This window comes from Aethalodelphis obliquidens, unplaced genomic scaffold (genome assembly GCF_003676395.1).
Source record: "Aethalodelphis obliquidens isolate GAN/ISIS:26980383/991018 unplaced genomic scaffold, ASM367639v1 scaffold14, whole genome shotgun sequence".
In the NCBI taxonomy this organism is placed as follows: domain Eukaryota; kingdom Metazoa; phylum Chordata; class Mammalia; order Artiodactyla; family Delphinidae; genus Aethalodelphis; species Aethalodelphis obliquidens.
This window is the reverse complement of record NW_020837958.1, coordinates 16,469,114-16,496,598: the sequence shown is the minus strand read 5'-3', so window position 1 is coordinate 16,496,598 and position 27,485 is coordinate 16,469,114. Positions and strand designations below refer to the sequence as shown.

The following is a 27,485-nucleotide window of genomic DNA, read 5'->3' as shown; positions in this document are numbered from 1 at the left end:
ACAATGGAATACTATTCAGCCATAAAAAGGAATGAAGTTCTGACACATGATACAAGATGGATGAATTTTGCAAAACACTATACTAAGTGAAAAACACTATGCAAATGCTAACAAAGAACAAATATTATACAATTTCACTTATGTGAGGTACCTAGATAGGCAAATTCATAGAGACAGGAAGAAGAATAGAGGTACCAGAGGCTGCGGTGATGGAGTGGGAAGGTTATTGCTCAATGGGTAAAGCATTTCCCTTTGGGATGATGAAAAAGCTCTGGAAAAATATAGTGGCAATGTTTACACATCATAAATATACCTAATGCCATTGAATTGTACACTTAAAAATGATTACAATAATAAATCTTACGTATATTTTTATCACAAAAAGATTTTTCCTATGGAAAAAGGACCCAAGACCTTGAGCCAGATGCAAAGGCTGACATAACTACTTCAACTAGAGAATCAAGACTGAGCTACTGATAAGCTCTAAAATGAACATATTCCAATGCTCAATGAGAGAAAATGATCATCATATATGATAGTAATTCATTAATTCCATGTGAGTTCATTTAGGAAAAGTTAATAGAAAAAGGAAACATGAGCTGCTTTTTAAATTTTTTTAAAATAAACTTAGAATACCAAACAGACTACAAAATTAATTTCAAATCTTTCACTCTGGAGAATGGTAAAATTATAGTACAAAATGGTCTTTAATTTTTTTTTTTAACTTTGCATTTTGGGGAATGAAAAAATATAAAAGGTAAAAACATGGCCTTAAAATTCTAAAGATTTTTAAAAGCAAATATATTTAAATGATTAAAAATCTTGTTTCAGTGCTGGACAACTCTGATAAAAAGTTCTTTAATATGAGTTGAAACTGAAATTTCTATGCTTTGGAGAAACAAAGGGGTCTAATTTCTCTTTCACAAGATTAAGACAGGTCTTCTGAAACTCAAAATCATTCACCTCTGTGTTAAGTATGTCTCACTTACTACTTGCTGTTTCATATCACAATCTCGAACCATCCTGGTTACTATGAATTTACTCATTTTATCAAGACAAATATGCCTCATTCCTTACTCAAATATCCATAAACTGGCTAAATAAAAGGCTACCTTTAGGATACTAATGCTGAGTTTGGGTCCAGGTACAAATTGTAAATAAGCTTGAATTTTGTCATCAGACAGCTCATCACGGTTGTGAATCCTAGCTCTATCATTTACCAGCTATGTGAGAATGATGGTTAATTCTATGTATCAACTTGACTGGGCCATGCAGTGTCAAGATATTTGATCAAACATTATTCTGGGTGTTACTGTGAGGGTGTATTTGGATGAGATTAACATTTGGATCCTCAGATTAAGTAAAGCAGATTGCCCTCCCTAATGTGCGTGGACCTCATCCAATCCATTGAAGGCCTGGGTAGAATGAAAGGTTGACCCTTAGGTCACTAAAAGGGAGTGAAAAGCATCAACATACTAGAGATTATGAAAACTTTCTAAAAGGTAGAAATAACAGTGATAGGTAGAACAGGGCAGAGAGAGCAACAGCCTAGCACAGGGTTTGGCAAACCATGGTTCACAGGGCAAACCTTCCAGGTTACCATCTGCTTTTGTATACCTTGCAAATTAAGACTGGTCTTTATACTTTTAAATGGCTCAAAGAAAAGAAAAGAAGAATATTTTGTGACATGTAAAAATTATATGAAATTCAAATTTCAGTGTTCATAAATAAAGCATTATCAAAACACAGCTGTGCTCATTTTTTAATATACTGTCTACAACTACATTCCAATGGTAGCGTTGAAAAGTTATGAAAGAGGACATGTGGCCTGAAAAACCTAAAATACTTACTATTTAGTCTCCAAAAAAGTATGCTGACCCTTGTCCAACTACACACACAGGAGAATGTTTCAGGGAAGATGTAAATTTTCTTCCTGTAGAAAGGGGTTGTGGGCTGAACCAACAGTTATGGAGGATAAAAAAAGGTTTAACCTGCCTGAGAGGATTCTGGGCTCCAAAGTATAGTGGTTGAAACCTAGGATAGGATCCTCCTTATCAGGCTATTAGAGACGGACCTGGGCTGTCTGCTTGCTCTCTGCTTATCCACTCTGAGCAAAACACACCAATAAATTAGTCCTACCTATACCCAAAGCAATCTATAGATTTAATGCAATCCCTATCAAAACACCCATGACATTTTTTACAAAACTGAGACAAATAATCGTAAAATTTATATGGACACACAAAAGACCCCAAATACCCAAAACAACCTTAACAAGAACAAAGATGAAGGTATCACACTCCCTGACTTCAGACTACTACAAAACTACGGTAATCAAAACAGTATGGTACTGGCACAAAAACAGAAATATAGATAAATGGAACATAACAGAGAGCCCAGAAACAAACCCACGCATTTATGGTCAATTAATCTATGACAAAGGAGGCAAGAATATACAAAGGAGAAAAAACAGTCTCTACAATAAGTGATGCTGGTAAAACAGGACAGCTACATGTAAAAGAATGAAATAATATTTTCTCATACCATAAACAAAAATAAACTCAAAATAGATTAAAGACCTAAACCTAAGACCAGAAACCATAAAACTCTTAGAAGAAAACATGCAGAACACTCTTTGACATAAATTGTAGCAATATTTTTTGGATCTGTCTCCTAAAGCAAAGGAAACAAAAGCAAAAATAAACAAATTGGACCTAATTAAAGTTAAAAGCTTCTACAGAGCAAAGGAAACCACTGACAAAACAAAAAGAGAACCTACTAAATTGGAGAAAATATTTGCAAATGATATGACTGATGAGGGGTTAATATCCAAACTATATAAACAGCTCATACAACTCAATATCAAAAACAAACAAGCAAACAAACAAACAAAAACACCCTAAACAACCCAATTTAAAACTGGGCAGAAGACCTGAATAGACATTTTTCAAAAGAAGACATACAGATGGCCAACAGGCACATGAAAAGATGTACATCGGTAATCATCAGAAAAATGTCACTCAAAACTCCGATGAGATATTACCTCACGACTGTCAGAATGGCTATCATCAAAAAGACCACAACTAACAAATGTTGGTGAGGAGTCTGAGAATCGGGAACCCTCATATGCTGGTAGTGAGAATGTAAATTGGTAGAGCCACTATGGAAAACAGCATGGAGAGTCCTCAAAAAAATTAAAAATAGAACTACATGATCCAACAATTCCACTTCTGGATATATATCCAAAGAAAACAAAAACACACAATTTGAAAAGATATATGCACCCCAGTGTTCACAGCAGCATTATTTACAATAGCTAAGATGTGAAAGCAATCTAAGTGTCCATCAACAGATGAATGGATAAAGAAGATGTGGTATACATATACAATGGAATATTAGTCATAAAAAAAAGAAATTCTGCCATTTGCAACAACATGGATGGACCTGGAGTATATTTTGCTTAATGAAATAAGTCAGACAGAGAAAGACAAATACTGTGTGTTATCAATTATATGTGAAATCTAAAAAATAAAATGAATGAATATGACAAAACAGAAACAGACTCATAGAGAATAAACAAGTGATTATCAGTGGGGAGAGGGGTGGGCGGAGGGGCAAAATAGGGGTAGGGGATTAAGAGATACAAACTACTATGTACGAAGTAGAGAAGCTACAAGGATATATTGCACAGAACAGGCAATATAGCCAATATTTTATAATAACTTTAAATAGAGTACAAACTATAAAAATACTGAATCACTATATTATACACCTGAAATTAATATAATATTGTAAATCGACATACTTTAATAAAAAAATACTAAGTCCTACCTACCCATAAGGAATTCCCATCAGTATTCTTTCCATTTAGGGTAATTTGCTAGAGAAAGAAAAGAAGAGAAAACCCACTCCAGTTATCTATATTATTCAACTGGTCATATATCAACACGAATGAACAACCAAGGATCACCAACATTTAAGGAAACCACAAGAATGAAAAAGAAGGCCCATGATGAAAAACAGAACAAGCAACTCTGGAGAAATCAGAAGTAATTCAGGGAGGAAAATAATTCTATTTAACATCTTCAGAGATATTAGTTAAGATATTGTATCTATGCGACAACAGGCATACGAAAAAGAGTAGAATTAAAACAACAAAGAGTAGAGTTTAAAGAAATTTAAAATAGAATGCCTGTCCACCACCAACTCCCCCCACATATACAAAAAAATAGAAAAGTTGAAACAAAAGTTGAAGAAATAAAGAATAACAACCCAAGGAGGGTAATAATCTCTCTAAAATGTTACAGGAAAAGACCCCCAGGGAATACAGAGCAGGAAAAAGAAAAATAAATAGATACATCTTTCATGTAGAGCAGAGGTTGTCAAACTAGGGCCCATAAGCCAAATCCTGCCCACTCCATTTTAGCAAATAAGGTTTTACTGGAACACAGCCATGCTCATTCGTTTACATGTTGTCTATGGCTGCTTTTTTGCTACAACAACAGAGCTAAGTAGTTGCAACAGGGACCATATGGTCTGCAAAGCCTAAAATATTTTCTATTTGGTCTTTCATAGAAAAATTTTGCTAAATACTGATCTAGAGCTATGCTGTCCAATATAGCAGCAACTAGCCAAAAGTAGTGTTTAAATTTAAATTATTAAAACAAAATTAAAAATTCAGTTCCTCAATCATATCAGCCACAGTGTAAGTACCCAATAGCCATATGTGTTTAATGGCTATTATACTGGTCAGTGTAGATATAGAATATTTCCATGAACACAGGAAGTACTACTGGACAGGGCTTACCTGGAAATTATAATAGGCCACTACAGCTATATATTATTTATTTATTTATTTATTTGCTGTATGCGGGCCTCTCACTGTTGTGGCCTCTCCCGTTGCGGAGCACAGGCTCCGGACACACAGGCTCTGCGAGCCATGGCTCACGGGCCCAGCCGCTCCGCGGCATGTGGGATCTTCCCAGACCAGGGCACGAACCCGTGTCCCCTGCATCAGCAGGTGGACTCTCAACCACTGCGCCACCAGGGAAGCCCTACAGCTATATTTTAATTATTGCCTTTAAAAGTGCTACAATGAAAAACAAAAATACCTAAGAGAAGCAGGAAGAAAGATTAAATTCAGAAAAAGACAAAAATTAGTAACATTAGAAAAGGAAATAATTAATGCCTAAATCTAAGGCATCATTCTATGAAAATAGCATTAAAATAGATTTTTTTTTAATCCTGCCAAATTACTGAGAGAAAAATCCAAAGATATAGTATTACAAATGAGAAACTAAATATCATAATGGATATGGACGAGATTATGAAACAATTCAATGTAGAGAATGCAATTAATTAATGCTACCAAATTTGAAAATAATTTAAAAAGTGTTTCCTAAGAAAATATAATTCAAAGAAAGGTAGAACAAGAGCTGTGAACAAAAAAGTTAAAAAAAAAGTTGTGTAATTTAGTTCTGAGTTTACGATGAAAATGTTTGCTAGGATTTTTAACTTTCTTCTTATCCTACAAGAAACTTAATATTCTTAAACTAGGAAAAAACAGTCAAAATATTTCCCTCTGCTAACACTACTTATTGGGCCAAGAAATACGTATTTCTTCAGAGGGGATCAGCACTAGTCTAAATGATCTTTCATGCAAAATCAGTAGATGTGATGTAAAAAGCTTCACATGGAATGGTTTTAAATATCTGGCCTTTCCCTGGGCTCCCGTAATTATTCATACTGAGGAGGAATTGATACCTCATCAGAAATGTCCAGGATAATTAGAATAATGCATGGGCTTAGATTAGCACTGCAGCTTTATGCCTATGAGACTCCTCTAGCTGACACGGGAAAGGGGCACCAGGCATTAGTCAGCAGTTGTTAAATTCCTTACTTGGGCTCCATGAAAAGAAGAAGAACAGTCCCCGATTGTGAGATATACCTGTGCTGGGCCATTCTACCTCTGGAATTTCTTTTTCCTTTAACACTAAAAATGTTTACTGTTTTAGTGTTTACCACTAAAAATGTCTTGTTCACCTTTATAGATACATTTACTTGAAAAATCTCCTTGAACCAAAACATGTTTATCTTTTGACACATCTACCCTATTACACTGAATATTCCCAGATGAGTATAAAGTGGATTTTTAAATTTTAACTTAAAACCCCAGTTTTCTGCTTATACTTAAGGATCCACTACAATTGGGATGAATGTAAATTCTCATGTGCCCTGGACAGTCCCAGAGTACACCTGCTTTCCTGGCACCCAATATAATTCATGTATTTCAGCACTCTCAAAAGTGTTCTAAAAATTATTGAGGAAATCTAAACAAAAAGTAAAAAATGTTTTAAAATAAATGATGATGAAAACATAAAACGTTAAAAGTTGTAGGATACAGCTAGAACAGTGCTTAGGGAAAATCACCCTTAACTATAAATAGTATACTAGGAAAGAAGAAAGGTGGAAAATCAATGAATTAAGCTTTTATCACAAGGGAGAAAAACCAAAATTTCAGCAATCAAAACCAAAGAATGTAGGAGGAAGGAAATAATAAGAGCAGTAATCAATAAAATAGAAAGAAAAACATTTTACAACAATAGGGAAAAAATTTAAAAGCCAAAAGTTGGGTTTTAAAACAAGAAAGATTAATAAAAATGAAAAATCCCTAGCAAACATAAAAAAAGAAAAAAAGAAGAAACACAAGTAACCGATATCAGCAATAAAGAAATCATTTACAGTCACTAAAAAATAAGCTCATAACAGACAAACCCTCCCTTAGGTAACAACCACAAACTCAGGACAAAATACAAGAACAATTATGTGAAGGCTCTACAGATTGAACAGAACAAGATTTTGTTGGTGAGTTAAACTTGTAAGAAGGGATTTCCAAAGGTTGAGCATCTTACTTTTACTGATTTAGCTTGAGTGCAGTGCAGTACAGGTGGTTAAAATTCTGAGAGAAAAGAAGTCATCCTTCTGGAGAACCTGAAGAATCACACACTAACCGATGAAATGATAAGTCCAGAAAAATCTACCTAATATGTGTGACTCTATTTATTGTAAAAGTAATGTTCAATATGGCAGGGAAAGAACTGTCTTTTCAATAAATGGTGCTAGGTCAATAGGATATCTATGTAGGAAAAACAAATACACCTTCAGTCCTGCCTCACACCAAAGACAAAAAAAAATGAATTCCACCAGCATGCAGACTCAAATGTTTAAAAGTAAACAGCAGGGCTTTTAGATGAAAATATTGAGATTATCTTTGAACTCTTGGGAGTAGGCAAACCTAACCATAAAGTGCTAGACATAAGGAGAAAAACTAATCCTTCAGAATACATTCTGACTGAAATCAAAAGACGATGAACCAGTTTGCAAGGCAGAAACAGAGACACAGATGTAGAGAACAAACATATGGATACTAAGGGGGGGAAAGCTGGGGTGGGGGGCTGGTGGTGGTGGGATGAATTGGGAGATTGGGATTGACATATATACACTAATATGTATAAGACAGATAACTAATAAGAACCTGCTGTATAAAAAATTAAATTTTATTAAATTGAAAGAAAAGAATATGAAAAGGACACCCACAGACTGAGAGAATATATTTATAATACATTTATTTGAAACTGAACTCTTATCCAAAATATAAACAGAATTCCTACAAATCCAGATTGAAAGACAAACAATGCAATTCTTAAAAATTGGCGAAGACACAAAAAGACTCTTCACAGAAGAGGTTATCCAAATGGCCAATAAACATAAGAACAGGTGCTCAACTTCATCAGTTCAAATCTAAATGAAAATGTCATACCATAAGCCTCTAAAAATAGCTAAAATGAAAAGAAAGACAATACTAAGTGTTGGTAAGGATGAGAAGCAACCAAAATTCTCAAACATTCCTGGTAAGAGTGTAAATTGGTACAACCATGTTAGAAAAATGTTTGGCCACAAATAGTAAACTAGCCAAACCCCTTTCAACAGTAAAAAGGATAATGATTTGTGACAGTTACACAATACTATATAGCAACACTATACAGTAACAAATACTCCACAACTGTACACATTAATAACAGACATTTCACAAATATAATGGTGAGCAAAAGAAATCCAACACAACAATAAATGGTGTATGGCCTCATTTATATAAAATACAAAGACAGCTAAAACAATCTGTGATGTTGGAACTCAGGACTGGGATTTCCCTTTATGAGTATACTGACAGGAAGCAAAAAGGGATTGCATGAGGTCCAAGAACTCCCTCTGTGCAGGCATGACCCTGGCATTCACTCATTCAATTATGCTGCCAGAATACTATCAGGCCCCATGATAAGCCTCACCATTTCTGTTATATGCTTTACATGCACAGACACAATAGTAATATGAGCTCTAGGTCTCAGAAAACTTGAAAGGCCAACCAAAGGGGTACGCACTTCTGTCATGGGGCGCTAGTTGCTTATCATGACCATTATGTTTTCTGGTGTAACTTTAATAGGTCACTGCAGTCTTTCAATTGTACCTGCAGACTTCTCAGAATACCCTTGCGGAAATGGTCCCACTATTTGGCCACAAGGGTGATATACAGGCTGCTTATGAAACTCTCAGACTGAGATTTTATATAGCTGATTTCTTTGTACTTTGGACACTTTTTTTTTTAGGGACTTTATCATAGAGCAGTTTTAGGGTTACAAAAATTAGGAGGAAGGTACAGAAATTTTGTATACACTTCTGACACCACACATGTATAGCTTCCCCCATTATCAACATCATTCACCAGAATGGTGCATTTTTTACCAAGGAGGAACCTACACGGACCCATGATAATCACACAAAGTCCATAGTTTACCACAGAGTTCTTTTTTGATGCTGTACATTCCGTGGGCTTGCACAGAAGTATAATGACATATATCCATCATTATAATACACAGAATATTTTCACTGCCCTAAAAATCCTGTGCTTTGCCTATTCATCTCTCCCTGCAACCATCTCTGCCAATCACTGATCTTTTTATTGTCTCCATAGTTCTGCATTTTCCAGAATGTCACATAGTTGGAATCAGTATGTAGCTTTTTCAAATTGGCCTCTTTCACTTAGTAATTTGCATTTGAGGTTTCCCCATGTCTTTTAATGGCTTAAGAGCTTGTTTTTAGCACTGAATAATATTCTATTGTCTGGATATACCATACTTTATTTATCCATTCACCTACTGTAAGACATATTAGTTTCTTCCAAGTTTGGGCAATTATAAATAAAGCCTCTATAAACATCCATGTGGAGGTTTTTATATGGATATGTTTTCAACTCCATGGGGTGAATGCCAAGGGGGCACAATTGCTGGATCATATGGTAAGAGTATGCTTAGTTTTGTAGGAAACCTCCAAACTGTCTCTCAAAATGGCAAAAGCATTTCGCATTCCCACCAGCGCTGTATGAGAGTTCCTGTTGCTCCACATCCTCACAAGCATTTGGTGATATTAGTGTTCAGGATTTTGGCCCTTCTAATAGATGTGCAGTGGTATTTCAATGTTGTCTTAATTTGCATTTCCCCTGATGACATATGATGGGAAGTATCTTTTCATATGCTTATTTGCCATCTGTATATCTTTTTGGTTAGGAGTGTCAAGGTCTTTCGCCCATATTTAAATCAGGTTGCTTATTATTGAGTTCTTTGTGTATTTTGGACAACAGTCCTTTATCAGATGTGTCTTTTGCAAACATTTTCTCCCAGTCTGTGGCTTGTCTTCTCATTCTCTTGATACTTTCACAGAGCAGAAGTTTTTAATGAAGTCCAGCCTGTCGACTATTTCTTTCATAGATTATGCCTTTGGTATATCTAAAAAGTCACTGCCATACCCAAAGTAAGCTATGTTTTCTCCTATGTTATCTTTTAGGAGTTTTATAGTTTTGTGTTTTACATTTAGGTATGTGATCGACTTTGAGTTAATTTTTCTGAAGTAAAGTCCGTGTCTAGATTTATTTACTTATTGATTTTTTACATGTGTATGACTAGTTGTTCCAGCACCATTTGTTGAAAAGACTATATTTGCTCCACTGTATTTTCTTTGTTCATTTGTCTAAGATCAGTTGACTATATCCATGTGAGTCTATTTCTGGGTTCTCTATTCTGCTCCACCAATCTCTTTGTCTATTCCTTTGCCAATACTTTATACTAAGTCTTGAAGTCAGGTAGCATCAGTCCTCCAACTTTGTTCTTCAATATGGTGTTTCCTATTCTGTATCTTTTGCCTCTCTATATAAACTTTAGAATCAGCTTGTTAATATCCAAAAAAATAACCTGCTAGGATTTTATTTGGGATTGCATTGAATCTACAGATCAACTTGGGAAGAAATGACATAATGAAAATATTGAGTCTCCTATCCACGAATATGGAATATCTCTCCATTTATTTAGTTCTTCTTTGATTTGGTTCATCAGAGTCTTGAACTTTTCCTTATATAGATCTTATACACTTTTTGATTCATACCTCATTATTTTATTTTGAGGGATACTTATGTAAATTGTATTGTTTTTAATTTCCAATTCCACTTGTTCATTGTTAGTATATAGGAGCTTATTTTATTGTGATATCAAGGTCAGAAGGCTTTACTGAGGATGTGTAGGTTGAAGTGAGATTTGAAGGATAAATAGAAGTTAACTAGTGGCCTTCCGAATGAAGGGAACAAGGTGAGTACAGGAGAATAAATGAATGATAGAGTGAAGAGAGTAAGGGAATTTATAGAGTGATGTGACTAGAGAGCTAAGTAGAGGAAACCAAATGCATGTCCTTAAAATTTTGTTTTTATACTATATGATCAGACATCTATTTTGAAAGGATTGGGATGGCTCTTGAATGGAGAATGTACTGCAGGAGAACCAAAGATGAGAGCTAAATGCTCTAGAATGGATTAGGGAGTTACTGAGAAGTAAAATCCATAAGTCTTGGTAAGAGACTGGCTATGGAGGAATGAAGCTTAAGAGAGGAATTGAGTATAGTGAGTTGGCTCAGGCAACTAATTCTACAAATGATCCTATCATTTACCTAGATACAAAACACCAAAGGAAGTTCAGTCTGGGGCATTATGAGTTTGAGGTCCCACTAAGACTTTCAGAAAAAAGGTGAATATCTGAATTTATGATTCTCGAGATCAGAGAAGCAATCTGGACTATAAATATGTTAGTCATTGGTGTATAAATAGGAACTAACGTCCTGGGAATGGAAGAAGGTAAGAATATGGAACAAGAAAAGAGAAAATGGTCTTAAAAACTCCAAGATTTAATGGCAAAAAGGAAAACAAAGAGTCTTATTTTCATTTACATTTTTTAGCCATTGAATTTAGCCTCCTCCTTTCAAATACTGATCCCTTTCCTGTGCTCCAGATTCCATTCCTTCTACCTCATTCAGGTTCTTTTCCTCATTCATTGCCAAGAATGTTTTCCAGTAGCTTCATCTCTCTCTCTCTCTCTCTTTCTCTCTCTCTTCCTTCCCCTCTCCTTCTCCCTTCCTCTCCCACGTAAGAAAACTGCTCCCTTAAACCTCTGTCATCCCCCTCTATCCCCTTCACAGCAAACCCTTCTAAAATGTAAAATGGTCTACTTTTATGGAATATTCAACTTCACTTCCCATTCAATTCTAAACAGAATTATTTGACTTTTCAGTTTGCTACTGCATCAAACCTGCCCTTAACAAAGCCAAAAATAAATCATTATTACTAAATCAAGTAAACACTTTCCAATTCTTATTTTACTTTCTCCTTCTCTGCACAGCTTTCAAGTGTTCATGTTCCCCAAAGTTTATTCCTGGTTCTTTTTTTCTTTTCATCCTAAAGTATACATTTCCTTGGTGAGCTTATCCATTCCCTTAAGGTAAACCCCCACCATGGGCTAATTAATTTCTAATTTATATGTTTCATCTAGAGATCCCTCTCTCACATAGCCTACTGTGTATTGGACATCTCCACTTGGATACTCCACAGGTATTTTACTCCAATTAAATACATTCAAAACATAAAAAAACGTGATCTCCCATTCCCTAAAACAACCAACTGTACAACTATAAAGTTCTACTGTTCCTCCTTTATTCTTTATCCTCCACCATCCAGAAAGCTGCTCAATACAGAAACCTGTTACTCATCTTTGATTCCTCCTGTCAACCTTCCTTGGTCATGTCAATTCTACCCATTATAGTAATCTCTTGATTCATTCCATTCTCTTTATCCCAATCACAGTTAGCCAATCCATTCTCTTGCAGGATACTTTTTAGCCAAACATAACGAGCAAATATGATTATTATGTCATTTCTTTACTTGAAATTTTTCAATGATTTCCCATTATCCTTAAGGAAAAAAAAAATTCATCTTAAAAAATCAATTAGACTTTTATCTAATTTCTCTAGTCTCCTCTTCTCTTAGCACTATGCACAAATTATGAGAAATATTTGTACAGTAGCAATGAGAGCAGATTTACTGAAGGAGGGGAGGGAGCTTCCTTCTCAGGGTAAACTTACCCAGGATTCTCTATCTCAGTTCAAGTTATGTATTCTGTATTTGTCCTCCACAGCATTTAGAGTATACTTTATTATCCTATCCACCCACCTATCTCTCCCAACTGTGAACTCAAAGAGGGTAGAGACTAAGTATTCTTTCTCCTGTAACCTAGTACATAGCACACTCCGTGAGATTTACTATGTGCTCAGTAAATAATTGTTATTAATCATTTAACACCACACCTAAACATATGCCCTTTTAATTCTTTCCTTCCATAAAAACTTCATTTATTCCAATGTTTATATTCTACTCTACATACTGGTAAATTCAAGTATTGGGGATTATTTGCTTTGATAGCAAAGGTTTTGTCTTTGTAAAAAAAAAATAGGACAGATTAAATTAATTTATTCTATGATAATGTTATACCAAAGATATATCCTACTTTCAGGAATGCCTTGGTGCACACATATGTCATGCTTCCTGGATTACAGTTAAAGCTGAAAAACAATTTTTCACTTCTAGTAATAAGGTTTAGAAAACTAAAGGCTGAAGTAAAGAGTAGAAAACAGGGGGATACATAGTAAAGAAATCTATAAAAATTCAATATTTGTAGTACTTCAAAGTTTTCAGAGCAGCAAAACTATCTGAGAAGTTCCTATTTGATATTAGGTTGCTTTGTCACTTTCTGTTTTGGTCTTCTTAGTATAATTATTTACTACAGGACAAAATTAACATATGTTGTTCAATGTGTTCATTTTAACTGCTATGCTGTTTTCTATGTGTTAATCTTATCTCCCCCAAATGAGAACATTTTTTACTTCTATAGGCCTAAAATGACAAGGTTAGCTCCAAGCAGACAGTAAACACTCAACAGCTATTTACTGAACAATTTAGATTACAGATTTATACTGGTGAGATTCTAAGTGAAAGCATCTAAACCTTGATCAAGCTTTGCAGTTGATGTATTGTTAAATAGCAAAGTGTTGTTTTAGTTTTTCTTTTCTGAACATTTTTCTTTAAAAAACAAACACCATCCCAAATGAAAAACTCTAGTCACTATTTAGCAATATAATCTCAGTTTATCAAATAGAATCAGCCAAAAAGTCTTAAAAAGGTCACTGAGATTTAAAACAATTCAACGGCAAGAATTTCCATGAAGTTTGGATGTATTTTAAAAGTATCACAGATCACTGTCAAAACCAACAATAACTGTTAGTGCAAGCATAATTTGTGAGTCTTTTTTAGTTTAGACACTTGTCAATCATGAATGCCTTTAAAAATCAGTTACTCCAATCCCCTACCTCTGGCCAGCTCAAAATTTTGAAAACAGAATTTAAATCCAAGGACACAGTTCTAAATTAATGGTTTTTTTCTATTTTAATAGGAATTAAACTTCCTATTCTAATAAGCTCTTGATTCAGAGTTCATAAATCACTTGAAAAAGAAAGCACGTACACATCTAACTCTTATCAGTTTTTCGGGGAAAAAATACCCTGAAGTATTTTCTGTTATTTGCAGGTGCCTTAACAGCAAACGACAATTAAATGTGTGAACAAGGTTGTCAGAGTAACACTTATCATTCACACCACTTATGGAAAGGCGCTCTAAGACTTCCAGAAGCACTAATTAAAATTAACGAAAGCTACTCACGGGGACTTGTCAGAGGGGTGCATTTTGTTATTTGCTGTTTGAAACGGGGGAAAACCAAATCGCCTCAAAGCTCAGGAGTTTTTACTCTAACGTCTAAATCCAACCCACCTGTCACAGGCACTGAGGAACCAAGCCCAGGGGCTCAACAAGCAAGTCGCTAAGGTAAGAGTTCCAATCCCTTCACTATTACACAGCCATTCAGAAAAAGACCTGAAGAGGATGGCAGAGGGAATATTCTCCCAAAAAATCAGAAGAGAACGGGGTGGGAGGGAGTATCCTCTTTAATACTGAGCGGAGAAAAGTGCAAGGTCCTACTGGTATTTGCTTGATATACCGCTCCACCAGCCTTTTCTTTAATTCAGCGTGAATGAGGGCACTCAAAACGAGAAAAATGTTGAATGATATTACCCACCTCTAGTCCCAAAGAACCCCGAAGTCTCTCACCCAGGACTCAGGGGGTCTCTTTCTCACCTGGGCCTTGAAGAAGTCCGTCGTCCTGACGTAGAATTCACTTCTCAGTAATACGCCTTGCCATTGGTTGACTCGGGAGGGAACTCTTAGTCCTATTGGCTTCGGGAGCCGAGGAGGCGGCAAGGAGGCGGGAGTTTGGGGCTGGCTCTGACAGACCCGAGGCTTGAGCTCCCAGAGTTCCTATTGGGTCAACGCGGGAAGCGCCAAGATGGCGGCAGCGGCGTCTTGCAGCACAGGCACCAGGAGTACTGGGTCTATGGTGGTGGCGGCTAGCAGGAACAGCGTCACCAGCTTCCAGCGGAGGGGTCCTAGAGCCAGCGGTACCGACAGCGGCTGCTCTCGACTGGTGTCCATCGCGGGGACACGACCGTCGGTGCGGAATGGACAGCTGCTGGTATCAACCGGGCTCCCAGCCCTGGACCAGCTCCTAGGTCGGTTCAGAACGGAGATCTGGGCTCAACAGAGGGAAAACTAGGGAGGGGACCTGCCCGGGGGAGCCACCCTGACCCCACATTTCTCGCTGACCTCTCAGCCTTCGGACGTGGAGAGGATAGCCCGGTCTGATGGAGATGGAGGAGAGGAAGGGTTGCATGGAGACTTCTAAATGCCGTTAACTAAATCTGTTTTCGTGCTCCCACTTCCTACTCTGGTGCCCGCCAGCTTTTTTCTAGATTACGACAGGAAACCTACATGCTTTTACCCTGACATGCTTCCTAGTCAAGGGGAATCATTAATGTTTGGAAACGGTTTGGCATTGATCTAGTATCCCGTCCTGGTCTGTGAATGAACCCTTCTGCCAACCCCAGGTAGCTCACGGTTTGGACTAACAAAAGTTTGTATCGGTTGTGAGAGATAGGCTTCATTAGAAAATGCTGAAGAAAGTAACTTCCCCTCTCCACCACCAGGCTGCTTATCTCCTGGTTCTGAATCTTTAAACAAATTATATTGACTTTAAGAGAATGTGTGTTAAAGGCTTATGTGGATCCAAAGTAGTTAAAGCTGGTCTTTGACCTTAGCAGCCATACCCAGCATCTGCGTTAAATATATGCATATTTGTTTTTGTTATTTTTTCTTCTATATATTATGCTTCCCAGAGTTACATCTCAAACAATATGTTTAAAATTAATTCACATTTGACAAGAAAAAGAAGTCCAGTTTTTAGGCTTTCCTGTATAATCTCTGGAATTTTTCATAAGAAGGCTACTAAAGAATATGCTTGATTCATAACTTATGTTGACAAGATTAAACAGATTACATTGGTAGGACAAAGCTGCAGTGTTAATAAGGCTTGTAAATTAGTTAATTCCTATCAGAATGCTACTTTACTAAAATTGGTCCATGTTTATATTTCATAACATTTTTATAGGGTGAGATGTGTCAGTTAAGCCTTGTACACTTTCATAAAATATTACAAATGCCATTGCTTGTTCTTGTACTTCCCTTGACATTTTCTCTCTGTAATTTTTTTTCCCACAGGTAGGCTTTTCAGATAGGTTTAGTGCAATAGAAAATGACGAGGCCAATGAAAAAGAGTATGGCTTCTTGCCTCTGTTATTTCATGACCTTAACTGGATCCTGGTTATTTATACATAAATCTAAGTATTTTCCCTTAATTGTTTCAAGACTGTTGCCTTCCTTAATTGCATGGTACTATAAACAGAAATGATTCAAAATATCTAGTTAGCAAATATTTGTCTCACTTTCTTTCCCTTGTGAGCCTTACTTGGTGTCGTCCTATATTTAAACTTAAAGGTTGGAGGCTGTTCGTAGTCTTCAATTTTTTTCTTTTTCCTTTTTGTAACTCAATGCAGATATGTAACTTCATTCACTTGATCTTGAAACTCTCCAAACAAAAAGGTCACATTTTTAACATTATACTTTCAGTTCCTCATTAGAATAACAAAATGTGCCTAGCACAGTACCTGGCACGTAGTAGATTCTAAATAAGTTTTTGGTTGAAGGAAAAATATTGTGTAGGAAAAAGCCTGGACAAGAGATTATGAAACACATAGGAAGGAAAAATATTGTGTAGGAAAAAGCCTGGACAAGAGATTATGAAACACATAGGATGGAATTATGTGTTTGAGTTCTAAAATCAGACTCAGAGATTAACTAACATGAACAGAGTCACAAAACTAGTGACAATCTGGGCTGATCTTTAAGCTCCACATTTAGTGCTCTGCACTATGCTGCAACTGTTTCAAATTTCTGAGAACTCTTTTCAAGTGTTTTTAACCAGTTATTGAATCTAAGCCTAAAGATTTAACCATATAGTCTCTTAAAGCACCCACCAGAAAGGTGACCCAAAGCACCTTCCTCACATGTTTCTACAGTGATATAAACTTGAACTGTAATTTAAAATTTTTCCAGATTTGCTTGGGGATGGGGACTCTAATAATTTGATTCTAACAAGCTTATGGTAAAAATTAGTGTTCATTAAGATGATTGAAATAAGTATCAGTTTTTGGATATTTTGAAATATGTTTTGCATGTATACAGTTAATTCTCAAATTGCACAGGAGTTGAAGACATTGTTATAAAAGGAGTTACTACATTTGGAATAATAAACTGTCCAGAAGTATTTCAGTTTTTCTTAACTTCTTAAGGCATTTTTGTATTTTGATTTTCTATTTTGTGTGGCCCTATGGAGCAAACCCTATACATTTGTCTTTCATTAAACCGTTATTTGAATGTGAAACATTTGGCTGCTAATGTGTATACACAAAAGTAAAAGCAATTCAGATTATATTGTTGTTCTAAAATGTTATTTGACTCAGATTGTGACAAGTCTAATATAAACATATTGTGACAAAATGTAATGACAGTAGGATTTTATGATATTAGAATGATGAAACTATACTGTGATACTGTGATTCTTGCCTATATATATTCTGTGGTTACTGCGTAACAAGTAAACATTGTATTGTCACTGACATACACTGCAGTGATATTTTACTACTGCCACTGGGACATTATTGTAATTTTAAGTGCAGATGCAAAACATATTTGAAAGGCATAATATAGGCTAATTGAATATTAGTTATTTGATGATATGCTAATATTTCCATTGCTTACTCAAAAGTGTTTTATAAACTTGAGAATTCCCTATTACTGCATCTTTTACATGATCTAATTGTATTAAATATTTTTGTTCTGACAGCTTATTTTATTGTTAGATATCGATATACCTTTCCCAAGTTGGCTAATTTTTTAAGTTCTGAGATTTCCTAACCCAGTTTCTCAATCCTGCCTTTCCAGGACATTTATGTTGTTATTTGAGGACACCATATGTAAATATGTCATTTTTCTTCTTCCAGGAATTTCCAAAGAGAGATTATACAGTAGGTAAAGGATTCTGGCAGAATTTCACTTTTTCTAGGATATATAGTCCATTTTAGGACCATATTAACCCCCAGTCTCATCCTTCAAAAAGATATTCGAAGGAACGATGACTTCTCAGGTTTAACTGGCTTAACTCTGTGCTGTTCAGAACTTCTAAAATTTTGACAGTCAAGTGAATGGAAATAGGGATTAGGGGTAAATAATAGTCCAGGAAGAGGACTCTGAAGAAGCTTGAGGGTAGCTGCCATTTTCAACACTGCTGTGAAAAAATAAATACTGGTGGTTGTAGTTCCTTTGCTCCACTATATCTTAATCTGGAGTGTGAGATGATATGCATAGATCTTGGATTATATATTTAACATAATCCTGGTTGTGACATTTTAACAATTGATAGCTGTACATTTAAAGTAAAAGTAGCTTATTCCCTTGTATTGCTATGTAAAATTGTTTTGTGTAATTTAATCTACAGAACCATTCTCATTGCTGATGGCTTGTCTTTTTTGATTCCCATATTTGCCCAGCCAATAGTTGTGATAATCAGGAGTTGTTGGGATGTTTCATACCTCCTAGAGAGAGAAGAAAAAGTAGACCTGTTAATGACATAACTGCAATTTAATTTGAAGTGTGGCATTAGTTAAGTAGTTAAGGATATTGCCATGAACCAAGAATATGAACTGGTTTTTAACGTTGCATTTTCCCTAAAATGCCTTTCTATAATTTTAAGCAAAACCATTTATAGAGAGCACTGGAAAGGACTGGTATAAATCACTTATCTTTCCTGACTTTTATTTGTTTTCCCTTTTACTTCCTCTAACTTTGAAAAACGAGTTGCCCTTGTTGTAAAATAAGATAACACTTCTGGACCTTAATATTCTAATATATTAATTTGACCTCATTCACGCTAAATTTATAGCTTAATTAAAGATTTTTTGGGGGAAGTGTGTGGGATTGAATTTTCTCCCTCTAAATTAATATATCACGTTCTAACTATTCACATGAATTTTTTTTAATTCTTTCCTTCATATTTAAAAAAAAAGATATTGGCACTTAAAATCTTAAATTTTCTGATGTTTTTACACTATCAGGTTTTTTTCTAGTTTTAAGACAAAATGCTGTCATTTTTTTAAAATGTAAAAGCTTGATGAAATTAATACTTTAAGATATCAGACTTGCAAAGTATCTTCAAGCTTTCAAACTCATGTAGTCTTACAAGTTGATAAAATATTCTACCCATATTTTTTAGTAAGCTGGAGAATAACTTAATATACTTCTTTAAAAGGTCTAGAAGTAAAACCAACAGTTTATTTGCTTAGTGACTTAGAATATTGATGATTTCCCTAAGATATGATTAAAGAGAAGAGGAGGCCATAAGACCATTTTACTCCTTTGTATGTTTCATTATAGAAATAAGACGAGTGCTTACTTACCACATTACTTACATGTCAGACATTTTAGTGGACTATTAGGAACTATTTTATTTCTATTTTAATTGGGAACTATTAGTGTGAAATCTGTGTTGCTTTTGAAGTTACTAATGGATTACTGAATTTAAAGATGTATTAAAACTAACTTTTGTTGAACATGCCATGTCAAGACATCTTGTCATGATTGGTTGTTTAAGCTTTTCAGTTTTTGGTAGGGAGCATGACTACAAACTTATTCAAATTTACTCTAGTTTAAAATATAACTAGAACCTCAGTATATCAAGTGAGTTATTTCAAAATACCTTATACAGAAGTATTTTGGGGAAATGTGGGGTCTTGTCACACTCTAAAATGAAGTTTGGAAGAATAGAGGAACTTTGCTGCTATATGTGTGTGTGTATGTACGTGTCAAATAATTTTACCTCATATACATAGAATAAAAACTTGATTTACAAATAATAAGGTGGCTTCTTATTTCCCATGACCAACCTTCCAAATGACCAACATTGCCTAGGGCCAATTCAAATTTGAGTCTAGTGAATTTACATTATATAGCCCATTAGAAAAATAGAGTTGCCTTTTTGTAGAAGTCCTGATAGAATATTAATTTGGCTGATAAAAGTCATTAAACTGTCTTCATATTATCTTGTTTTAAGTAATGTTCAAATTTTCCAAACATCAGAATTTTAATATATGTGAGATTTTAAAAATTCGAGGGGTGGTTCCTGAATTATCAGGAACAGTGGATTGTTTGACTCATTCTTACAGAAAACTGCCTTAGCCTAGTCTGATTTACTGTTAAGGTGATCACCATTTATCTAATGATACAGTTTTAGTGTATCATTTAGTTTCTAGTCAGAAAATAATTGCCAGACTCGTAAGGGTAGCTCTTACTGTACCTCCTTGGGCAAGTCACCTGAGTAAGGTATCACTTCATTTAATAGGGAAACTATTTCTTTATCTGTTCTCATTATTTCACGGTGAATATAATTCAGAAAATACTTCTCTAACTATTCGACTTGGAGGCCTTATATAACTTGCTAATTTGAGGAGATATGAATGTAGACCCAAAGAAGTTTAAGATAATAAATCTAAATCCTTCCTATAAAAATTAAGTTATAGAAAGAAAGGCAGCTAACTTTTTTATAGTACTTGCTGTAGACTAGACACTGCAGTATCTGTTATGTGCTTGTATTATTTCATCTCAAATACACAAAATGATGATTACGTAGTTAAATATTTATTTTTGCATGTAAGGGAAAATAGTGAAGTAAGGAGTTGGAAAGTGTGATTTAAAGTGTTTCAAATGGATTAAAAAGTAGTGGTCTATATGTAGCACAAACTATAAAATTAAATATTTAATCTTGTCCCAAAGAAAATTTGCTCTGATCCTTTATGGTTATTATCATCACACGTATTTCAGTTTATGTTAATCTTTTAGCTTGACCAACATTTGGAGTTATCCTGTGTAGTCTGGTGTGGCTTTAAATGCTAAAATGAAGGAACTTATCTCAATGTGAAAGTAAAATACATATTTGTTTCCATAAAAAATCCATTTAAAAATATATAAATGTATTGGTTTCATTTTTTAAAAAATTCTTTTCTAACAATTTGGAATGTTTTCTTTATAAAGTCCCCAAATGTTGGATTGTATTCTGTGTGCATGCATGTTACCAAATTTCAAATTCTTTGAAACATAACAGTTATTTATGCTTATTTGCAAGGCAAAAAATAAGCACTGTCAAATGAATTTTTCATAGTAAGTTTTTCTATGTAATGTTCGCCACTACAAAACTTTTTTGAGGAAAAGTTCTTTATTGTTATTCTAAATGTTTCACCATTTTGTGCAAACAAGCAAAACGCTAGTAATGTCTTCAACTGTCCAACAATTTTTAGTTTCTTTTTAAATTAATTATACTTTAAGTACATTTCATTCTTTGTGTACACATTCTTAAATTTCTAAGTGAATTTGTTAGCGTTTACAACATTAATTATACATAGTAATACTTTTACAAGTGGTTTTACAAACAAAATATCAGGAGTCAAATGATTGAATGTCTTTATCTTTCTGATGTTGTTCTAGTTTCCTAAAAGTTGATTTTAAATTGATTTCTAATAAACTATTTGAGTTATATGTTTATGATCATATTACCCTAATTCAGATATTTAAAATAACATTTTCTAGTAAAATTGAAAATGTGTTTTGTGATTGTGCCTTTTTTGTTTGAAATGACAAAAATATTTAGAGTATGTCCTGACTTTGTGTATATTGTTAATAATGGAAAAAATTCGTTTTAATTATCAGGGGTTTTTTTCCAAGGCTTATTAAATTTGAGAATAAATATTAAAGTGGAATTTCTCTTACAGTAACCTTTCTTTTCTGTGTTGTACTTCTGTTGTAGTTAGGTTACTGTGCACATTTAGGTCTCAGCTATTGAGCTAATTTATTAGCAAGTGCTAAATATAACATTTATGGATCGCTTAACCGGTTATGTTGAATGCTGCATGGTCCTAACACAGGAGAAAGGAGGATAGTACAGTATATTATGAAAGTAATTGTAATGTGTAGTGTATAATTACATATAATATGTAATTATTTCATAATAGCACCTTAAGCAAAGTATTGCAAAGGTAATTAAAATGTTGTTTTTAACTGCAATTTTAAAGTTATTGAAGTACCTGTCCTTGATAATGCCTAACTTTTATGCTAAAGATAATGTGAAAAGGTAGATTAATTTTCTTCTTGGTTTTGTTTCATTTCCAGGTGGAGGTTTGGCCGTTGGAACAGTTCTTCTAATTGGTTAGTCTAGCATACATACTTTGCTCTTCCCAGTCACGGTTTTCTCTTGTGCATAATGATTTTATGGGTTTGCCTATTCTGAGATTACGTATTTAACACTCTACAAAAGTTAAGGTAAATTATACAAGAGTTAAGGTAAATTAAAGAGGAATTGCCTTAAGTTCTAATTTAAATTAAAATGTTGATCTGAACTTGAAATGAATTAGGAAAATATATATATGAAAATGTAGCTCTTATAATTTAAAAATGTTCACAGTGCTTCGCCCTGCATTTGTTTTAAAAAAACTAAAATTAATGCCAATAGATTTTTTGGAGAATCTCAGTATTTAGATTGGGATTATTACAGTGATTCATTTGATAAGTTGATGTACACATAAGCCCATTGTATATATCACAGATTTTTATCATAATTGTCTTCTAACTGAAAGAAAAGTAACAAACTGACAAATCACATTTTTGTTCATCTTTAAAGCTTCATTGGTTCTTACTTAAATACACATACATAACCCTACTTAACTTTTTTTTAAGTTTAGATCATAGAATCTTGGAATTGAAATAAACCTTGGCAGTTATATAATCAAAGCTCCCATTTGGCCACAAATCACTTTTCCATAATCCTTGACAGGTATCAAGCACCATTTGAGTACAGATTATCTAGTTTAAAGGGCTCGCTGCTTTACAAAGCAATGCTTTGTTATTGAAAATGTATGATTTATTAGAAAGTTCTGTATATTAATGTTTAATTTGTATGCCTGTAACAAGTTTGTTGTTCCTAGTTTTGTCTTCTGATACTCTTAAACATGACACTCTTAAAATATTTGAAAATAACTATTTAATCACCTCAAATCTTCTCCAAACTAAATAGACATAGTTTGTGGTACGCGGGCCTCTCACTGTTGTGGCCTCTCCCGTTGCGGAGCACAGGCTCCAGACGCGCAGGCTCAGCGGCCATGGCTCACGGGCCCAGCCGCTCCGCGGCATGTGGGATTCTCCCGGACCGGGGCACGAACCCGTGTCCCCTGCATCGGCAGGCAGACTCTCAACCACTGCGCCACCAGGGAAGCCCTAGACATAGTTTCTTAAACTGGTTTCACACTCCTCACTCTCCTGGTTGTTCTCGTGTCGCACCTTTTGGTCTGTCATTGTCTCTCTTTTTTTTTTTTTAAATTTATTTATTTATTTATTTATGGCTGCGTTGGGTCTTTGTTGCTGCATGTGGGCTTTTCTCTAGTCGTGGTGAGTAGGGGCTACTCATCGTTGCGGTGCGTGGGCCCTAGAGCATGTGGCCTTCAGGAGTTGTGGCACATGGGCTCAGTAGTTGTGGCTCGCGGGCTCTAGAGCACACACTCAGTAGTTGTGACGCATGGGCTTAGTTGCTCCATGGCATGTGGGATCTTCCCGGACCCGGGCTCGAACCCGTGTCTCCTGCATTGGCAGGCAGATTCTTAACCATTGCACCACCAGGGAAGTCCCTGGCATTGTCTCTTTAACTGTGCCCAGAACTGAATACAATAACTCCAAATTTAGTGTGACTTATGCTTAAATTCTAGAAACGGTCATGTCAGTTGCAGTTTTTAAATTTATCTTTTAGTAAGTAAAGAATGATTGAAGGAATTTTGGGGAAAAATAATTCACAGTTTTGATACAAGTATATAAATACAGAAAATGTAAAAGGACATGTAGAAAAATTGGGTTGTCCTTTCAGTTCCTCACTCCCCATACCCAGGGACAATACTGTCCTGGGTTTCCCACCCAAATATTTCAACATAACTAATATACATGGGAGCATTCAGCACCTTGCTTTTTCTGCTTAATACATGTTAGAGATCAGTCCATGTGCCTTCATATAGGTATACCTCATTCTTCTCGACAGCTGAATAGGATTTTATTGTATAGTTATGCCACAATTTACTTAAATCATTCTCTACTGATAAGTTTAACTCATTATTTTCTGTTACTAACAATCTTATTATACAAGTCTTATATATAAGGTCTGCATACACATATAAGTATATAGTATCTATAGAATAAATTCCAAGATATAGGCTTACTTGATAGAAGCATGTTAAATTGTATTAGATATTAGATTGCTCGGCCAAGAGGTTATGCTACCTTATACTTCAATCAACTGTTATAAGAATATTAGGTTACCCTTACCCTTAACAACAATGTGCATTATCAAACATTTTAATCTTTACCAGTCCAAATAGGTGAAAAGTGAAGAATGGCATTTCATGATTTGAACCTGGGACTTTTCTCTTTGAACAAAAATCTGGAGATTATTATAATGGTTTAAAAAATATCCAGCTAAATTTTAATTCTTTTCTCCAGTAGAAGTATATGTGAATGATACTAAGAATCTAATGACGACTGATAATTCATTCAAAAATTGTTCGTTGAACACCCAGGTGCATGCTAGATATTGGGGTTACAAATATAAATGAGTTACTCTCTTCCCTTAAGGAGGAGACATAAGTAAAGTAAATAATTACAACGTAAGTTAATACCATAATAGATGTGTTTATTATTACTACACTTTATTGTTGATTGTAGCTGTACAAGGGACTGCTATTGACTTTTGTATATCCATCTTATAACCAGCAACTTTTGAATTGTTTATAGATTCACTTGAATTTTCTAAGTAGGCAATCATCTTCTGCAAACATTGAAAATGTTATTTCATAACAGATTTTGGTGTTTTAAAAGTGAGTGCTTCCATAACAAATATAAAATAAAAATATGGGAGTGGCTTTAGAACCAGGCAGTGGGCAAGGGCTGGAAGGATTTTGAGGAACACATTAGAAAATGCCTAAATCACTGTAAAGAGATCGTTAGTAGAACTCTGTACTTTGAGGACACTGCCAATGAGGCTGTAAAGGGAGAAGGTCCATGTTACTGAAAGCTGGAGGAAGAGGATCCTTGTTACATAGTGACAGAAAGCTTAGTGTTGATGTCAGCAGTTATGCGGAAACAACACATGTCTAATGAACTTGGTGATCTAGCTAAGGAGATTTTTTGACAATATATAATAAGGAAAAACTCAAATAAGAATAACTAAAGCACAGTGACAGATAAGTAAAAAAGGGTCTGCCTTTGGTGAAATATCAATTCACCAAGTATTAAACTAGGTATTCAGTAACTATTTGTTGAATTAATAATTGCATAAAACAATATAACAAGTATAAAGCAAAGGCCTTGCCTTTATAGTCTGGTCTTTCCATAAAGCTAATATTTTTAATCATCTCATTATTGTTTATGCCCTACTATCAACTCCTTCTAAGTGTATAAGATTTTTAAAAATATGTATAACTTAAGTAAACTTAGTTTTATTATCTGTTAGCTTGTTTTCTCTAGGAAATCTTAAAACAAAATTTGGAAGCATTTTTACATTTCTTTGAGAGATTAGATTAGCAGAAGGAATCTTATCTACTAGGTTTTCTACTTTTCTCTGTTTCCTGGTCAATACAGCTTGTACAACAGATGAATTCTGCCTTAAGAAATGGATGAATAGTTCAAAATACAAACCAAATATGGAGATTTAAGGTCAGTGGTTAGGAGCTTAGGCCATTACTATACTGCTCATCACTCAAAGATTTTTTTATTCCACAAGTGAGAGAAAATTAAAGCCGAAGATGATTTGCATTAATAACTTTTCAATATAGACTGTGAACATTTTAACCATTCTCTAATTTACCAAGGCAACTCTGTGTCTCAGTGTGTACATGCACATGAGTGTGGCGTAACAGAGTAGTGGATTTACGGTTTCAGAAGCAATGTAACTATGGAAACTGGAGACAGTGAGCACTGCCAGAAAACCCATGGTAGTTCTACTTTAGACCTTCGGAATGCAACAAAATAAATGAATATGAATACTTAAAAGGCCCTTCTCTGAGCAATAGATTGAAGAACTAAGGGGCTCCTACATTTACTTTGAAAATCAAAGATAGAGTTTTGTTAGAACATGTTTCATCCTTCAGTACTGGAATAGGTTTTGAGATGTTTTATATTTAAATCACTTTCTGACAGTCTGGTACACGGGTAAATATGGAGCACCTGAAAAGTATCAAAAGTGAAAGGATGGCATAAATATTTAAAGTTCACACAGCTTCTTTTTACATAAAGGATCTTGGTCCATATGTGGAGCTAGTGAGCATCAAAAAGATTTAATAGAGGTCAGTAATTGAAATACAAGTTATGTGACATTTATGAAAGCATTATTTTTAATTTAGTCTCTTAGGTTAATTATATAATTTTAGATCTAGAAGTAGGAGAAAAATATGCTTTTAAACAATTAATTACAACCAGCTATAAGTGTACTTCTGTATTAGTTACCTATTGCTGTGTGACAATATTAACATAAACTTAATAGCTTAAAAAGAACACACATTTATCATCTCACAATTTGTGTGGGTCAGGAGTCCAGGCACAGCTTAGCTGGGTCCTCTGCAAGCGGACAGTCAAGATGTCAGTCAGGGCTGGGTTCTCACTGAAGGTTTGGCAGAAGAAGGAAGGATCTGCTTCCAAGCTCACACGGTGGTTGACAGCATTCAGTTCCTTGCTGTCAGCCAGAGGCACTCTCTCACAACCGACATCTTATTTCTTCAAGACCAGTAAGGAAGAATGTCTCTCAACAAGACAGATGTCACAGTTTTATGTAACAGAAATGATGTCCCATCACCTTTGCCATATACTTTGGGTTAAAAGCAAGTTACAGGTTCCACCCATATTCAAAGTGAAGAGATTACACAGACATATACCAGGAAACAGGATCATGGGGATCACCTTAGAATATCATACTTTTCATAGATTTAATTTGGTATTATTTCATATAATAGCAAAAACCAAGCGCTCCCAATATATCTCTCAAAGGATAGTATAGTATTTTCTCATCAGTTGTCTTCGAACTTTTTGAGTTTGCTGAGCTATGTTTTCCTTTTACAACATGTAATATATTCTAAGCATTTTCCTTATGGTACACGACTTGGCAAACTACAACCTGCTGGCTGGCGATTTATCTATAAAGATTGGAATACAACCATGCTGTATTTATTTGCACATTGTTTATGGCTTCTTTTGTGCTACAAGAGCATAGTTAAGTAGTTTCAACAGAGACTGTATGGTTCACAAGCCTGAAATATTTACTCTCTTTTAAGAAAAAGCTTGCCAATTGCTGTTTTATATTATTATATTTTGTATGCTCCTTAATTTATTTTATAGTAGTAAAACTTGTTGGAAGACTGAAATAAGACATACTGATCAGTACAGTTCTTTAGAAAAAAACACCTGACCTTTTGTCCTGAAACATTTA

General features: G+C 34.8%; 2 protein-coding genes across 7 annotated transcripts in view; one reads left to right on the top strand and one right to left on the bottom strand.

The window, feature by feature from the left end:
* Positions 1-14,664, bottom strand: part of IMMP1L (inner mitochondrial membrane peptidase subunit 1) — a 74,407-nt gene extending 59,743 nt beyond the window's left edge. The window contains exon 1 of one of the 3 annotated variants that reach the window (XM_027115116.1): positions 14,553-14,664. The gene's annotated coding sequence lies outside the window, so the exon portion shown is untranslated. Of the gene's footprint in view, positions 1-1,850; positions 1,870-14,552 lie in introns of those variants that run through there. The other 2 variants (XM_027115117.1, XM_027115118.1) reach the window with 2 other exon arrangements.
* Positions 14,665-14,792: 128 nt separating this feature from the next.
* ELP4 (elongator acetyltransferase complex subunit 4) overlaps positions 14,793-27,485 on the top strand; it is a 226,466-nt gene continuing 213,773 nt past the window's right edge. For 3 of the 4 annotated variants that reach the window (XR_003434501.1, XR_003434500.1, XM_027115113.1), the window contains exons 1-2: positions 14,793-15,042; positions 22,142-22,177. Coding sequence is in view for 2 of the 4 variants with exons in the window: in XM_027115113.1 (XP_026970914.1) it covers positions 14,820-15,042; positions 22,142-22,177 (259 nt within the window). In the remaining 2 variants the exon portion in view is untranslated. The remainder of the gene's footprint in view (positions 15,043-22,141; positions 22,178-27,485) is intronic. The other variant, XM_027115112.1, reaches the window with a different exon arrangement.